Source organism: Mustela nigripes, chromosome 8 (genome assembly GCF_022355385.1).
Source record: "Mustela nigripes isolate SB6536 chromosome 8, MUSNIG.SB6536, whole genome shotgun sequence".
NCBI lineage: Eukaryota > Metazoa > Chordata > Mammalia > Carnivora > Mustelidae > Mustela > Mustela nigripes.
In genome coordinates this window covers 38,898,263-38,916,500 of record NC_081564.1, presented here as the reverse complement: position 1 = coordinate 38,916,500, position 18,238 = coordinate 38,898,263, and the positions used below count along the sequence as shown (strand labels likewise).

General features: G+C 39.5%; 1 protein-coding gene and 1 long non-coding RNA gene across 18 annotated transcripts in view; one reads left to right on the top strand and one right to left on the bottom strand.

Annotated features, from left to right (window-relative positions):
- DLGAP1 (DLG associated protein 1) overlaps positions 1-18,238 on the bottom strand; it is an 869,387-nt gene that overhangs the window by 164,565 nt on the left and 686,584 nt on the right. For all 14 annotated transcript variants that reach the window (XM_059409267.1, XM_059409264.1, XM_059409265.1 and 11 more), the window contains one exon: positions 7,008-7,248. In XM_059409267.1, coding sequence (XP_059265250.1) covers positions 7,008-7,248 — 241 coding nt within the window. The remainder of the gene's footprint in view (positions 1-7,007; positions 7,249-18,238) is intronic.
- Positions 1-18,238, top strand: part of LOC132023498 (uncharacterized) — a 331,116-nt gene that overhangs the window by 42,030 nt on the left and 270,848 nt on the right. The gene's annotated exons all lie outside the window — the stretch shown is intronic.

Sequence of the window (18,238 nt, the reverse complement as noted above, 5' to 3'; positions counted from 1 at the left end):
TTCTTTCTCTATCTAATAAGACTTTTGCATCTTATGATTTCATAATATTTCTACTAGAATACAGAGGAATTCCAACTCAAGTTGGAATCTTCCCACAGAAGATAGGAAGGTTATAGCCAAAACGCTTTGGAAAGTTACCACTGTCCGTTTTCTCAGATATAAAAACCGGACAAGTAACCTCATAAAAGGCATAAGTTGTGCTACAAATCAAGTCTTTTTTTTTTTTTTTTTTCCTTTTAAAGCCTCCTCAGATGAGGGTAAGTGGCTGGTCTACAGTTTTATTTGGATGGTTGGAGAAATTCAAGGAAGGGAAACTCATTAGCAGAGGAACAAGGCAATATCTGAATATTTACTACTTGATCTTATCTTGACTAGAAAAGAAAGGCCCTTTGTTCAAAACACTTCTGGCTGTTGTCTGTCCCCTTGGACTTCTGAACCTTTCTCTCACTGCTTTATAAAAACAACCTATTAATTGAATTAGTGCCTTGTAATAGAAGTGTGCTTTCTCTGAACTCTAAGGATGCTCCAAAAGTAGTCATTAACACTGGCAAGAGAAGCAGCACTCTAATTTCATTCACATGTAAAGAAAATGAGTTCAGATTAACCTTACAATCATGCAATAAACAACTTCAAGAGCTGGGACCCAAACAAGCAAAAGTCTATGGCTGGGGGATCGGGGGTTTTATTCTGACTTTGCGTCCAGACAGAAGCTCACCTTAGTTTTCTTATCTTAAAATGGGGGACAGGGGATTAGATCAGGGGTGGTAACCTTTTTCAGTAAAGGGTCAGATAGTAAATCTTTTTGGCTTTCTGCAACAACTGCTCAGGTCTACTGTTAAAGAGTGAAAGCAGCCACAGGCCATGTGTAAACTAATGAGAGTGGCTTTGTGCCAATAAAATTTTATAAAAATAGGTGGAGGGCTGGATTTGGCTCATAGATGGTAGTTTGCAGACCTCTGGACTAGATGATATAGAAGTTTTTTCTGCTAATGTTTTATGATTCAGCTTGTTTTAATAGCGATGCTATTTCCTAGGAAAGTTATCTTGATTATCCAATCATGAAGCATGCAGTTTGTGAGGTATATAAGTATTTTTCTGCTGTTTGTTATTAATAGTAGCCATGGCATGGAAGCAACCTAAGTCCATCAATGGATGAAGAAGATGTGGTTTATATATTATAGTAGCATATTATTCAGCCACGAGAAAGAAAGAAATCCTGGCATTTTGACAACATGGATGGGACCTTGAGGACATTATGCTAAGTCAAATAAGTCACATAAAGTCAAATACTATATGATATCATGTATATGTGGAGTCTGAAAAAGCTGAACTAGTGGTAAATGTAGAATAGTGGTTACAGGGGCTAAGGGGTAGGGGAATTGAGATATTCATCAAAAGCATAAATTTGCAGTTAGAAGATGAATAAGTTGTGGAGATCTGATGCATAGCATCGTGATTATAGTCTACAATACTATATTAGATACTTCAAAGTTGCTAAAAGACTAGATCTTAAATGTTTTCACCACAAAAGACAAATGATAATTAAGTGACTTGAGGTGTTAGCTAATGCGATGGTGATAATCACATCCCAATATAGAAACGTGTCAAATCGACAGGTAGCACATCTTAAACATACACAATGTAATATGTCAGTTATATCGTAATAAAAGCAAGTATTTTTTTGCATTTCCTCTCCCCTTTCTTTCTCCATTACTGAATCCCTACTATGCGTATTGCAAATATAAATTATTGCCTTAATGTTATTTTGCTCACGATCTTGTGTGTTAAGGATTTTTGTTGTTATTGGGGGTGGATGGGAAGCAGGGTATATGGGACTGAAAGGGCATGAAGGTAGGGTACATGAAGGTACCCGGACGGGGTATCCTGGATGGGGTGGGTGATGGGGGGTGAAGACTCAAGCCAGTGGAAGAACTCTTGGAACCTGAGCCCCGACCTCAGCTGATCAAAGGGTACCTGCTTTTGCTAAACTGAGCAAGAACTTGAGTGGGTGGGTCAGAGTTGACAGCAATGATAGACTGTGAAGTAGGATTATAGAAGAGCATGTCTCAATTTAAGAGAAAATATAATCTCATTCAAAAAAGTATAAATATTGGTTTCACTGTGGCCCCAGGCCACACCCAGGAGGGCACACTGTGCTGATTCCCTGGCTGGGGGACACTCGCTGTTGGCCTGGGGGGATGCTTTATCATGGCCTCACTGACCTTTCTGGAGGCTTTAAAAAAATAATTTTTTTAAACTTTTTTGTTTATAATTCCCTTCCTTCCTTCTCTCCCTCCCTCCCTCCCTCTCTCCCTCTCTCCTCCCTCCAGATTTTATTTACTTATTTGACATAGGGGGGGAGAGAACAAGCACAAGCAGGGGGAGAGGCAAAGGGAGAAGCAGACTCTCTGCCGAGCAAGGAGCCTTATGTGAGGCTCAATCCCTGGACCCTGGGATCACGAACGGAGCCAAAAGCATCTGCTCAACAGACTGAGCCACCCAAGTGCCCCTCTGGGGGCTTCTTGAAGGAAAAAATCAGTTCAACTCCATCAACTTTTAAGGCTTTCCCTAATTTGAAAAAAAAAAAAAAAAAAAAGCAGAGCACATACACCAAACTTTAAGAGCCACAGTGTGGCAAATGAACCTACTTACTCTTCTATCAATTTATGTTATTGTTACATAAAGCTGCTTTGAAAAGCATGTAATTTCAAAATGCTTTTCTTAAAAAGCCAGAATTCTATATCATGATAGTTTGCCTATTTCTGTCAGAGTATTTTATTTTAAAAAAATTTTTATTGTGTTACGTTAGTCACCATACAGTACATCATTAGTTTCTGATATAGTGTTCCATGATTCATTGTTTGCGTATAACACCCAGTGCTCCAAGCAATCTGTGCCCTCCTTAATACCCACCACTGGGTTCACCCATCCCCCAACTCCCCTCCACTCTAAATCCTCAGTTTGTTTCTCAGAGTCCACAGTCTCTCGTGGTTCGTCTCCCCCTCTGATTTCCCTCCCTTCACTTTTCCTTTCCTTCTCCTAATGTCCTCTGTGTTATTCCTTATGTTCCACAAATAAGTGAAACCATACAATAATTGAGTGTTATTTTAACCAAACATTGGCTTTTAAAATCATAAAAAGCAATGCCTATTTAAAATACTTTCCTCTTCCCCTACTGATTCTTTCACCTACTACTTGCTGGGTAACCACTACAAACAGTTTATTTTTTGTCTTTCTGACCAAATGTGTGTCTGTATCTGTTTGGTTGTCTCCACTGATGATTATTATACAATGTTTTTGCTTGTTCACCAAGTACAAGTCTGTCTGTCTTAGCTACAATGTGGTAAAGATTTTGATAGGTCTAAGATGCTCAGTGTAGGAAGTAAAAAAAAAAAAATTCTTCTTTAACACAAACAGTTGGGTTGGTATATTCCACACGAGGCAAGTTTAATCCACTACCCTGAGGTAGATGTGTGGCTTTATTTTCAGCACCTAGTTCTACTTTTATCTAAAATATTCAGGCAACTGAGGTAAGTGTGCTTGTTTTCTCCCAGTCCAAGGTTAATTGCTCTACTGCTAAATTGTATTTTCCTACAGTATCTCTAATCCTAGCTTAATAGTCTTGGGTACAGTGGCTTTATATAAAAGCTTGTCGCATATTAGATGGGGAGATCTTGAGTGCTGGGAGCAGATTACAGGCTGAGAGAATATAAGATTCTATGATGGTTACATAAGCTAACAGGTCATTAAAGCAAAAGAAGCATAACTGTAAGTCACTCTCTAACTCAGTTCCTACTTTGCCCTGATTTTCTGGGACGAGTCACCATTCTTGCTCAGGTCGCTCAGGGATCGTTAGGGCCACTTAGGGCTGAGCCCATCCTCATGCCGATCTCACATGGTAAGATACTTGTGGACTTTTGTTTGTGATTTCATCTTGTTAATATGGAGAATGGACAAGGCTGGAAGAGAAAAACTCAATATATTGTGTTGCAAATCTGAATAGTTAGAACGGACTGACACAAAAATCAAAGACTCAGCATGTGCATTGTTGTGAGAAAAAAATTACAGCTAATAATTGCAGTTGACAGAACCGAAGAACTTTTTCCAGGCAAAAGGAAGTTTAGGAAAAAGAATTGTGGTGAGAATCCGAGAATAATGAGCACAGGAAAAGAAGGAGAAGGAGGAATCGACATCACATCCTACTGAACACGGGTGCAGATCTGACCTGTGTACATGGGGGAAATGGTTAAAATTAGAGCAAAGTAGTTTCCTGATTTCCCCAAATGAGCACATCCTTTCAAAAATTAGTAGGTCCCATGAGAAAGTAGATTTTCTGTGTTTTCTACAGGAAATTCTATTTGATTCAGTGTAAGAAGGAAACCAGTAGAAGAAAATTAATATGATAGTACTGAGATCATGGGAGAGAAAAGGAAGTGTGTGTGTGTGAAAGGGAGAAGAGCACACAGGAGTAATCGGAGGGGTAGAATGAATGGAGAACCTTATTATATCATAAAATGATGACTTTTTAGAAGAACAAATCTGTGGCATAGAGAAACTGCAAGGTGATATTAGAATTCTTAAGGTCACATGTGTAAAATGTCTGTTGCGCTTACTTAGAAGCTAGTATCATAGTTTAGTCCTTAACTTGTTAATTTTTCTGTGACTGTAGAGATCATCAATCATAATGTTTAGTGTGATGAAGGGTGACGTCACCAGTTGTCCTGTGCAAAAATCTGGTATTTTATGCTTTCCCACTCCTGGGGGGAGGAGCAGGTCACATCTCCCTGCCTCTGAGCCCCTGCAGCTACAGCCAAGCATGGAGCCTTCCCACCCTGAGAGCTGCCGGCAGGTGGATGCAGCCCAGTACTTATGAAGAACCACATGGAGCCCAAGAAGGAATGATGTAATCACCTCTGGTATTTTCATTTGCCTCTCTCTGTTTTGTGGTATTCTCCCTCATAAGGTCCCCAGCTGAAGACCCTCCAGTTAATGTATAATCAGCACACCCTCTCAGATTCTACTTCCCTTCGCTGGTAGGCTTGTCTGATTTAGCAAATACTCCAAACAAGACAAATCATTTTCTAGCATAAGTATGCCCCATGCAACTTTGAGATACACTCCCACTACAAAATTATTGACTATCTGAAATTCAGATTTAACAGGCACCCTGAGTTTTCTCTAGCAGTCCTGTTGTTTGAACTCCAGGAACCTCTCTGAGTATCTGGGAAAGGTCTCAGAAAGGTCAGACATCCTGTTGTGTGGGGTGAAGAGCACAGCCCAAGGGTGAGGACGGATGTGGGAGGTGTAAGTAAATTGTCTCCACTGACAAAAGCACAAATCCTCTGAGAGGTGAGCAGAAAAAAAGCCTTCTGGAGTCTCCTGCCACTTTATCCCCAGCATTGCTCCTTGAGGGGGAAGGAGTCAGCCATTGGCCCTTTTCCTTCCCCTCACGCTCCTAGGCAAGGATGCACATACTGTGTACGTAACGAGCAATTTCAGCACAGGAAAACAGCTGGCAGGTGGCAAGACTGTTAGAGCGAGCAGTAGACTAGACACTGGGAAGGGCGGGGTGGGCGTGGTGCAAATGGGGAACAATAAGAGACACAGTGATGTGCTGTAGGCACAGGGCAGGTCTTCAAATTACAATCACTGCATGAACATAAACACACACAGAAATATGCCCATGGATGATTGAAAATTTGTTTTTCCTTATAGAAGTCAACCTTACTTGTTAACTTCATCTGTGGGTGTTCTTGCGGAATTTCTTGGTGAGCCAGAGTGGGCATTTACTGTATGGTTGAGCTCCCTGCAGAGCCGCGAAGCCTGTGGGCTCTCTAGAAGCATCCTTCTCCCTGATCCTGATACCTTTCTTTGCATTGGTCAGAGGTGAACTCCTCATGTTTAACCTCTCATGGTTTCTTACAAATTGCTACCTCAATTCCGTATCTCTAGTTAGTAGGATTTTAACTCCGATTTGAGGACCTATTACTTCTCATGGCTGTAAAAGTTCTAGGCAGAAGGATCATTTCTGGCATTTGAGGCCCTAGAAGTAACATTGAACACTGGTATTCTGGCACAGGCTTTTCCTTCTGATTGATTTATTTACCATGACTCGAGGTTTGATGATCTTCTTGTAGAACTACTCTTTATTGGGGTTACACTGAAATCAATCATACAGTTAGGCCTAGTTAAGATGGAGGAGATTTTCTTCTTGGACCCAAATGTTATAAATATGGAAAAAAACCCCGCCAACACACACATTGTCATATCTAACCCATGGCTATATTCCCGTGCAGGTTTCAGTGTCATGTAAACTAGTGAAGCTCTTCTGTGCCTCTCTGCTTAAAATCTGATAAAAATACAGTTTAACTGCATAAACCTGATTGCACTTTAGAGGGAAAAGGAGGTGCTCTATACATATGAGAGAAGGTTTTAAAATAATGAAATCTGTCTTTGTTATAATGAAAGAAAACTCATAAGATGTTCAATTAATCTATCTGGATCATCTGTTTCTTCCCTGTTTTCTTAACAGTGATATTTCTGGTCTTTTGGGATAGTCATTTTGTGGATATCTTGGAATTGAAAAAAAAAAAAAAATTCTCACGGTGTGATACTCAGTAGTTAGGGGAACCCACTTGTCTAAGGATAACCCCCAAAAGAGCCTGACTGTGGCCAGGAGGAGCTGATGGGATGAGTTTGCTGGCTGCTAGTATGTCGTGTGGGGAGGGAAAGACCCTCCCCTCTTTGGTTCTGTAGTTGAAGTTTCTCTGTTCATGCCAGAGATGGAGGCTGAGAGGACTGTGCATGTGGCCAAAGCCAGGGGACAGAGGCAGGCAGGGAGGCACAACCGTTCTTTGTAGGGCACGGGTGGCATTATGTTCCTGGCGATTGTGTGATAACAGCGAGGAGGACACCGTGTGGAGTCTTTTGGGACATTCTGTAGCCTGGGCCTGGGAGGCCAGGCTCATGGCAGCCCCAGGGTGGGGATAGGCGCTCTGCTCACTCACCGGTGCTGCTCTGAATGGTCCTCACGGTGGTGGTGGTGCGCGGTGGGGAGGAGGACCGCAGGGACACGCACTCGTCATCCTGGGAGCAGCCCTTCTCTATGGCCCGCACGTAGCTGTGGCTCCGCATGCGGAAACAGCCGGGCACCGGCAGGTCCAGCGCCTCCACCGCCTGCGACTCCAGCTCGCTGAACACCGATTCGCACACCGACTCAAACTGCCCGTTCACTTCCATCTCGCTCACCTGCGGGCAGACGAGGGTACCATGACTGCTTCTACCTAGTGGAGAAGCACCCCCCCCCCCCCTTTAAGCATCCCTGAACTTCACTTCCCATTCTTCCGCAAGGGAGCCCCCTCGGATTCCACGAAACTCCCGCGCATCTCATTCCCTCTGTGTTCCAGTCCGTAACAGAACTGCGTCTTGTCTGCAATCCCAAACAGTCAATTCTAAAGAAAAAGAACTTTATTTTCACAATGAAAGAAGGGTGGCATCGGGAAGTCGTCTTCCAGTGCCTGCCCAGGAGCTAATTCTTCTGATTTATAAATGCAAACCCAGGGAACAATTTTTTCAGTCCCTGGTCAGAGTTCAGGTGTTTCAGGGCGACAGTTTTTTGTCTAAACTTTTTGAAACTAGTATTTTCATTACAGTGCTTTTAGAATTGACTGACTTGTCAAATAATTTCAGTGTGCAGTGCAGCTTAATTTAGTACAAAGTATGGAAACAGGCCCTATATTTTCTGGCAAGATACTCTCATTCTGCACAAAAATAGACCAAACCCAGATATGTCAAAATCTTGAAAAGCACTATGGGGATTTTGAATCTACACATACTATCTAAAGAAGGTTTCGTTCTTCTTTATAAAAAGCTGATAGAGTCCACAAATTGTGTTTCAAAATCTTCCAAATGAAGTCTTTGGGGTGTGTGTGTGTGTGTGTGTGTGTGTGAGTGTGTGTGTTTTAGGAAACCGGATTTTATTTACTTATATCCCTCTGTACATAACGCATTGGGTTTGAGCACCTCTAAGAAAGAAAAGAAAAAACAAAAACAAAACCCAGGCCAGGTGCTCCTGTTAATTTCTCACATTTTAGCTGATTTGATAGAAACATGGGAGCATTCTTCAAAGTTCTACCACCCTCTAGAACTTCATGTCTGATTTCCCTAATATTAAATTAATGAGTAAGTAAGAATTTAGCAGTTTAAAAAAAAGAATTTAAGATTAAACTACAAGTAAGCTTAGAGTAAATACTGAAAATGATTGCAATTTTTGGCTGTTTCTTCATTGTTGTGTTATTGGAGGATATACTCTGATAATGGTACATTTCTTTAAACTTCAGATAGAAGCAACCAATTACCTTAAGGCATATCAAGTGGAAAAGACATCCATTAAAAAAAAAATTTTTTTTTTTAAATTTATTTGACAGAGATAGCAGGTAGGCAGAGAGGCAGGCAGAGAGAGAGAAAGAGAGAGAGAGAGAGAGAGCAAGGAAGCAGGCTCCCGGCTGAGCAGAGAGCCCGATGCGGGGCTCAATCCCAGGACCCTGAGATCATGACCTGAGCCTAAGGCAGAGGCTTAACCCACTGAGCCACCCAGGTGCCCCAAGACATCCTTTTTTTTGTAATGATTCTTTGCAGCTTAAAATAACATTTTCATACACTTTATCTAATTTGACATAAAATCCCTGCATGTTTTCAAGACTAATACTTATATATTCACTCCATATTAAAAAATTAAGTACGTATATATAGCATTGATTTTTAGGAAATATTTGGAAGTGCTTTCACAGGTAAAGGGACATGATATTTGTAACTAATTATCAAATAGAGAAAGTGAGCAAATGAGCCAAAAGGATTATGAATATGAATCTGGGTCAAGGATGTAAAGGATTTCTTTATATTTTACAAGAAACGCTTTTGTGAACTTGAAATAATTTCAGAGTAAAAAGTAAAACTGTATTTGCATGTGTGTATGTGTGCATATATATATCAATGTATGTATCATTTATTAGATTTTCCCCTATTAATATGTCAAACACTGCAAAGAAATTATAAAATATCTATCCCTGTTAAGGTAATAACTATTAAACTTGGTTGACTGTTCAGAGGATAGTCAACCTACTTTTCATAAAAAATTGGACCATAGAGTAAATATAATTCTGCATTCTGTTTTTTTCCCCACTTAACCTTCTTTTTTTTTTTTATTTCTAAAGATTTTATTTATTTATTTGACAGAGAGAAATCACAAGTAGATGGAGAGGCAGGTAGAGAGAGAGGAAGGGGAAGCAGGCTCCCTGCTGAGCAGAGAGCCCGATGTGGGACTCGATCCCAGGACCCTGAGATCATGATCTGAGCCGAAGGCAGCGGCTTAACCCACTGAGCCACCCAGGCGCCCTCCACTTAACCTTCTTTATTAGACTTCTTTCTTAACAGGATTCTCCTTCATTCTCTTTTAACCTTTTGTTTTTATTATATACAGATACAGAAAACCACACAAAGTGGGGGCACCTGGGTGGCTCAGTGGGTTAAAGACTCTGCCTTTGGCACGGAAATGATCCCAGGGTCCTGGGATCGAGCCCCGCATTGGGCTCTCTGCTCAGCAGGGAGCCTGCTTCCCCCCCTCTCTCTGCCTACTTGTGATCTCTCTCTCTCTGTCAAATAAATAGATAAAATCTTCAAAAATAAAATAAAATAAAGCTGTTAAAAAAAAAAGAAAACCACACAAAGAGAATGTGTAACTTAATGAATTATAATCAGGCAAACACCCTTGTAACCACTACCCAGGTCAAGAAAGACAGATTTTTTGGGAGAAGGGGGGTGGGGTTATGGACATTGGGGAGGGTATGTGCTTTGGTGAGTGCTATGAAGTGTGTAAATCTGGCAATTCACAGACCTGTACCCCTGGGGATAAAAATATATTATAAGTTTATAAAAAATAAAAAATAAAAAATAAATAAAGTCTTTAAAAAAAAAAAAGAAAGACAGATTTTTCCAGGCACCCCAGAAACCCCTCTCTATGCCCCATCCTAACTATAATCCCCGTCATCCCTCCAAAAGTAGCCGCTACTTTGAGTTTTATCTTTATAAAGATAAAAAATTTATTTGTAGGAATTTGTAGGAATTAGAGTTTTTATAAACTATAAATTATATAAATAATTACAAAGATTCTTTTCTTTTTTTTTAAAGATTGATTTATTTATTTGACGAAGAGAGATCACAAGTAGGCAGAGAGGCAGGCAAAGAGAGAGGGGGAAGCAGGCTCCCCGCTGAGCAGAGAGCCCAACGTGGGGCTCGATCCCAGGACCCTGAGATCATGACCTGGGCCAAAGGCAGAGGCTTAACCCACTGAGCTACCCAGGGGCCCCAAGAATTATTTTCACAAGGAATTGCTTGGGTTTTTTCACTTATGTGCATCCTTGGACCTTACAGTTTAGTTATACCCATTTTTAAAAATTTCAATATATCTTTCAATTCACTTTTAACATATAGGCCTTCCTCCTATAATTTTTTTTTTTTAAAGATTTTATTTATTTACCTGAGAGAGATCACAAGCAGACAGAGAGGCAGAGAGAGGGGGAAGCAGGGTTCCTGCTGAAGAGCCCGATGTGGGGCTCAATCCCAGGACCCCGGGACCATGACCTAAGCCGAAGGCAGAGGCCCAACCCACTGAGCTACCCAGGCACCCTCCTCCTATAGTTTTTAAACTGCAATTCATTTATGGAAGCATCTGGGTTGTTTGACCTGTAAAGCTTCCCACAGTCTGAATTTGCTGATTTCATTCTCATGGTAGGATTTAGCATGTTCCTCCGTGTTTTGTATTTCCTGAAAATTGTAAGCTAGGTGCAGGGGCTTTATAAGATTCTGGTTCAATTCCTTTGGCAGGACTACGGGTCATGTGTTCTTTTATCAGGAGACACATTATATCTGCTTTGTTTCTCTTTTTTGTTGTTAGGAGTCATTGGTGCTCAACGCCTAGATCCATTAATTCACTGGGAGTTGTAAAACTGTGATATTCTAATTCCATCATTACTTTTGCAGTTACTAGTTGGAGCATTTTTTATAAATAAATGCTTCCTCTCACATTATTTGGTTATTCAGTGGTTTAGGTCATATAGGAATGGCAGAAAAAGTGTTCGGTTTTTTTCCCCCTTCTTATTTTCAAGATAATAAATCTGTTCCCTCTTATCTATCAAAAGCGATCAATTAACTTTTAAAAATACCAAGATGAATTCACAGTTTAAAAATATTTGATGGTTTAAAAAAAAAAAAAAAAAAAAGAGACAGTCCTGACCGGGCAGTTTGATTCTTGATGCTTGTCTCAAAATAAAGCTTTGCTTGACCTTGAAAAAAAAAAATTGATGGTTTTAAGTTCACTTCAAATTTGAACTCACTGATCTTTAACTGGTGGGAGCTTCTTAGGTTGGCTCCTGAATCCTTTTGACATGAAATGAGTAGTCTTTGATAACTTCCTTGGTATCAGCTATGTCAAGGTATTCCAAACTCATCTTCTACCTTTCCTGCTCAGTCCTGGCATCAGTATTTTTTTTCTAAAGGTCTTTCTTCTTTTAATGGGAAATGATATCTCAAGAACACAGTCTGGGCCCCAGGAAGCCTTGTTGTCATTGCTACTGAGTTGGTCATCGTTTAGTGGGCAAAACTAGGTCTTTTGGTAGGCAGATCTAGTGAATATCTCCAACTAAAATTGAGACTGTTCTATATTATATCGATACTTATACCTTGATTCCATACTAAAAGTCCTGGTTCTCAGGGGGCAAAGGAGATGATAGAATTGGGATAGTCTACAATTATTCATGTGTTTCTTCTGTAATATATGCACAACCATCTCAGAATGGCATACTAATAATACCATATCCATGTCATTATTGAGAAGTTAACAATTCCTTTTATTTTTTGTGTATTCACTCTCTATTCTTTTCTCATTTAAAGTAGTTGTGCTATTCTTACACTGCAGAGCATATAACCTACATGTTCTTCCTCGCTTTAGCCCTCATTTAGTCTCTCATAAATAACTGTATATTTAATGCTTGCCACTACGGTTTTTTCATGTAAAAAGTTTGTTCCTTATCAAAATTCTACAGATCCAGGTTAAAAAGTTCTAGATGGCTTATAAAGAAAAAGAGCAAACCCCTAACCCACTTACTCCCCCCACCCCAGATTCTCCCCCCAAAAGAGGCAATCGCTTTCAATTCTTCCAGTTGGATCTTACGGTATTTGCATCTGTATTTCCAAAAAGTTGCTTATGTGAATTGAGCCTGTTGATACATTTGTAGACCTCAGGTAACCTATTGATTTCCTTCCTGCCCTTAAAGCATTAGCCTCGAAGCCTCTGTTCTCTTATTGCAATCTATGGCTGCCAAGCCCCCAGCTATCCTGGGTTCTCTCTTCCCTATCACTGTGGGGGTGCTCTTGATTATCTCAATGGTGATGGAGTCCCTGTTTCCTCTTCCTTGTTTTATTCCCTCCTTTTGGTGGAAAACATCTTCCGGTGCTTTTCTGGACAAGCTGGCCACCTGGCATTGATGGAAAAGTCTATATTCCATCACCACTGTTAAGAGAGAGTATGCTTGCATTCAGGATTCTAGCCTGCATTCTTTCTTCTTTCCATTGTTTTCAGGCTTTGCTCCTTGTCTCTTAGTCTCCATACACGCTAGAGTCTGGAAAAATAGATGCCTTTCTCATTCCTGAGCCTTTCCGTATAAACTGTTTTTTCTCACCCTCTTTTGAAAGCCCTTTAGGATCTTGGCCCAAATGAGCTAACATTTTACCATGATGTTCCCTATGTGGATATTTCTCTATCAATTGTGGTGGGTACTGATGGGTCCCTCTCAATTTACAGAATCATGTCTTTCAGTTTTGGGACCATTTCTTGAATTATTTCATTAGTAATTGCCTTACTTTTATTTATTTATTTGTGGAACTCCCACTAGTCAGATGTCAGAATCCAAGAAAGCTCAAAGAATTCCAAGGGGGAAAAAAAACCCACACCGAAAAATATATTGATACATCATAATTTCCAAAGCAATCCTGGTAAAAGAACAAAGCTGGAGGACTCATACTTCCTGATCTCAAAACTTAGATGGCAAAGCCACAATAATCAAAGCCACAATAATTGGCACATATAGACCAATGGAATGGAATCAAGAGTCCAGAAATGAGTCTCTACACCTATTCACCACTAGTTCTTATTTCTGGTCATTGGGGTTGTCCAAATCTCATTGTCTAGTTGATTCCTCAGGATGGGCTCATGGAAATGATGTTTCCTATATCCATTCATGTTTATAATAGTTTGTCTGTGCCTTTTATATGAAAGTCAGTTTATGGGGGTATAAAATCTTTGTTTACATTTTACCTCCTTGAATATCATAACATCACTCAGTTTTCCTTTGTCATAAACTATTGTTAAAGAGGCTGATGAGAATTTAATTTTCTTTCCTTCAAATTTTTATTTAAATTCTAGTTAGTTAACATATAGTATAATATTGATTTCAGGAGTAGAAGTGATTCATCTATTTTTTTTCTTTTCTAGGTCATTTGCTTTTCTGTCTAGAAGTCCAAGGAGCTTTGTTTTATTTTGTTTTGTTTGAAATCAGAGTGCTTTCATTTTACTAGACTATGTCTTAGTTATTTTGGGTCAATCTCAGGTATGCAATATATACTTTTGAAAAATCTTTTTGTTTTTATTAAAGTTTTCTTTAATTATTATTTTTATTATTCATTCTCATTCTTTGCTTTCATTTTCTTCTTTGGAGACTTCTATTATCTATGTGTACGATCTTTGTCCAAAATATTTATTAGTGTCTCTTGAATCCTTTTTACCTCTTCATTTCTTTCTGATTTCAAATATGTCCCTCCTCTTTAGATTCTATTTTTCTTAGTGTATGAAATATCTCATTCACTTGCTCCTGTATTCCTTCTAGTCTAATCTTCATTGCTGAAGTGATTTTTCTTTTACTTCTGATTTTTTCCTGAGTTTTGTGATTTTTAAGGTTTTGAAATTCAGATGTATCTTTTTCTTTCATGTCTTATATCATGTTCTTAATGTCATTTAGTGCATTTTATTTTATTTTTTTAAAGGTTTTATTTATTTATTTGTTGTTACAAGCAGTGGCAGGCAGAGGGAGAAATAGGCTCCCTGCTGAGCAAAAAGCCAGATGCAATGGGGACTCGATCCCAGGACTCTGGGATCATGACCTGAGCCAAAGGCAGATGCTCAAGGGACTGAGCCAATCAGGAATCCCTTGTTTAGTGCCTTTTAAAATACAGTTGACCCTGAACAAACAACAAGGGGGTTGGGGCATCGACTCCCCCCATGCAGTTGAAAATCTACATACAGCGGTGCTTGGGTGGCTCAGTCAGTGAAGCGTCTGACTCTTGGTTTTGGCTCAGGTCATGATCTTGGGGTCCTGGGACTGAGCCCCATGTAAGGCTCTGCACTCAGGGGGGAGTCTGCTTCTTTCTCCCCCTTCCCTGCTCTTGTCCCCCAGCAAATGCTTTTCTCTTTCTCTCTCTAATAAATTAGAATCCTAAAATAAAGAAAATCCACATACTAATTTGACTCCACAAAAATGTAACTATTAATAACCTATTATAAGTAAGAATCCTTACTAACACCATTGCTGATTAACACATATTTATGTCTTATAAACATGATGCACTATGTTTTTATAATAAGGTAAGTTAGAGAAAAGAATGTTATTAAGAAATCAAGAGTTGTGGGTGCCTGGGTGGCTCAGGGGATTAAAGCATCTGCCTTTGGCTCAGGTCATGATTCTGGGGTCCTGGGATTGAGCCCCGCATCGGGCTCTCTGCTGGGTGGGGAACCTGCTTCCTCCTCTCTCTCTGCCTGCCTCTCTGCCTACTTGTGATCTCTTTCTATCAAATAAATAAATAAGAATCTTAAAAAAAAAAAAAGAAATCAAGAGTTGGAGGCTCAACTGACTGAGCCACCCAGATGCCCCAGGTATAGTTTATTTATTTATTTATTTTTAAAAGATTTTATTTATTTATTTGACAGACAGAGATCACAAGTAAGCAGAGAGGCAGGCAGAGAGAGAGAGGGGGAAGCAGGCTCTCTGCTGACAGAGAGCCCAATGCAGGGCTTGATCGCAGGACCCTGAGATCATGACCTGAGCTGAAGGCAGAGGCTTTAACCCACTGAGCCACCCAGGTGCCCCCTACCCCAGGTATAGTTTAATGCTCTTTCTATTCTATCATGGGCAATTTGCTTGAATTCTCTGAGCCTCACTTTCCTCATCTGTAAAATGGGTACAATGATGTCTATTTCCTATGGATGCTTTAAGGATAAAAATAAAATATTCAAAATGCATATTATGTTTCTAGGCACATTGTAGATACTCCACAAATAGTGGCTGTTATTCTGTGAGACAGTGTAGTGGGAAGAATGAATCAATTTACTACAAATGTCTAAACTGAATTTCATAAAGTAAGAAATGATCTTTTTTTGTAGTTGATATGAAATTAATGAGAATATGAAAAGTGTCTTATATGTATCAGGTAAGCAATACATGATAACTATTCTGCTGTTATCATTTCCATTATTACTCCTATTATTAGCAATATTGTTGCCATCAATATCTCCATACCAGTAGGTACTGGAGAAACGTATCAGTGAGGAGTCAGGATACTTAGATTTCTAGGTTCTGTACTGGCTGTATACGTAGACCTTTAATTCATCTGAGTTTTTGTTTCTTTGAATGCATACAATAAAGGGATGATCTAGGTCACAAGTCATAGCTAAACTGCTGGTATTACCACTGAGCGTAATAGCTGCTTATTCACTTTTTAAAAAAATGATGTAGAAATCCAATACATTGCCAGCCAGAAATATCTGTGGGCTTCTGGTTTACCACTCCAGATGAAGATATTTGAGAATTTGACTTGAAATAAATGAAGACATAATTTATTTATTATGAATTAATTAGGCTAATTTGGGAATGACTGTTATTATACCAAATACATATATATATTTTAAATGTGACTTTTAAAAATTCTTTATTCTCAAGCTTTACTTTATAAAAACCCCCATTTTTATTAGATGTATGTGTAGTACAAAATATAGAAAGGGACTAAATATAAAAAAATTCAAAATTTCTCTACCATGCATGCACAATCTGTTTTTAGAGGTATTTTATTTCTTTGAGGTATGAATGGCATAAATAAACAATTTAGTTATTCTAGACCAATATTTTGGCTTATAAAATTTTACTTTGATCTTTCTAGGAGGCTTTGATGAATAATATTCCAGGTTTTAAAAGGGAATAGGATATAATGCATTTAAATTCTATACAATTACAGCTGCTACTAAAGATCTATGAGCGAGAATATCCCCAACATCAGAAAAGCTGGCCACTTTTTGGAAAGTCTAGAATATATATGGTAATATTACTTTGAAGAAGAAACTATTCTCCTTTGAATAATGACACTATTGGGACTGCAATAGTTTGAAATTATCCTTAGAAATATTGTGTTACTTGAAAAGTGAGTATGAAACTAGAAAAATGATGTATCATTAGGAATCCATTTAGGATGGCTATTCTTTCTGTATTTTACTTAAGGCTAAATGATTATACCACCAGATTACAGAGCACAACCTGCTGTAGCATCAGGGCCCACATGTGCCTCTTTTTTGTTGATGAGTTACTCGGCTGTCACTAGGATGTGATGGTGTCTCAGGAAGGTCAGATCCGTGGCACAGGGACTCAAGCCAGGCAGCTATGTAGATTCAGTGTCCTGATGGGGGAAGTGACATGTTTCTCCTGTCTTGAACATATAAAATTTAAAAATCTAGAGTTGCCTGGGTGGCTTAGTTCGTTAAGATCTGCCTTCGGCTCAGGTCATGATCCCAGGGTCCTGGGAACGAGTCCTGCATCAGGCTCCTTGCTCAATGGGAAGTCTGCTTCTTCCTCTTACACTACCATTCCCTCTGCTTGTGCTCTCTCTCTCTCTCTCTCTGGCAAATAAATAAAATCTTCGTAAGAAATAAAATTTAAACATTTAGAATTATGAAAGCAGTGAATGGGTATAAATATTTTCCAACAATTTAAAAAAAAAATCCACTGATGTATTCAATGTAATCTATATGTATGACAGCTAGATTTATAGACTACCTTTCCAGAAGCCTATGTGACCATGAGGCCATCTGGAATATACAAAAGCTTAAATAACTTTTATTTTATTATTACTTTTATTATTTTTTAAAAAAATATTTTATTTATTTATTTGACAAAGAGACAGAGAGGAAACGCAAGCAGAGGGAGTGTGAGAGGGAGAAGCAGGCTCCCCACTGAGCAGGAGCCCAATGCAGGGCTCAATCCCAGGACCCTGAGGTCATGACCCAAGCTGAAGGCAGACACCCAACAACTGAGCCACCCTAGTGCCCCAAGAAATTTTAAATATTATATTGCTTATTGTAAAAAAAGTAAGGGGAGGCAAGTCAAAATTTCAGCAAATGAGGCACCAACTATATTCCTGGGAGTTGGGATAGTGAGTATCATTGGACATATCAGCTAGCACAGGTGGGCATGCATATTCTTGCAGGATTCTTTCAAGTAAGGAAATGTGCAGTGGGCAGATGTGGGGATCCCCCATGCCAGATTTCCCCGATTACCACCCTGCCCTGCTCTCAGGGCCTTGCTATGGTTCTTGCCTTTGCTCTTCAAGAATGCAGTTAGAGTAAAGAGCTCTATTTTGTTGGTAGGGACAAAGCAAGAACCATGGTCCTATTTCAGGGTCTCACTTTGGTAGATTAGAGATGCTTCAGTTCTCAGCCTACCATGTTTGGCTAGCCACCATCATTACCACACTCCTCTTCATCACCACAGTCACCATCCCCATCACCACACCCTCACTACCAACCTCTTCCTCATCACCACTGTCACCATCACCATCCTCATCACCACTACCTTAACCACCACCACCCTCACCACTGCTACCACCATTTGTAGCTGCACTGCTAGTAGCATTAATTTTTACCTTGGTGATCACAATGTCTTCCAGACTAGCTTCTTTCCTTCTAACCATTCATCCTCTCTCATCTTTTCTCTATTTTTTCCATACGAATTATTTCACATCAAAGTTCTGATCATATCTCTTGCCTGTTTAAAATCTGAGGTTTCAATTAATCTTTAATCAATCCCATCCCTAACAAATGAAGTCCGGTCTCCTGGGCCTGGCATGCAAAGCTATGCATTAGCAAGTA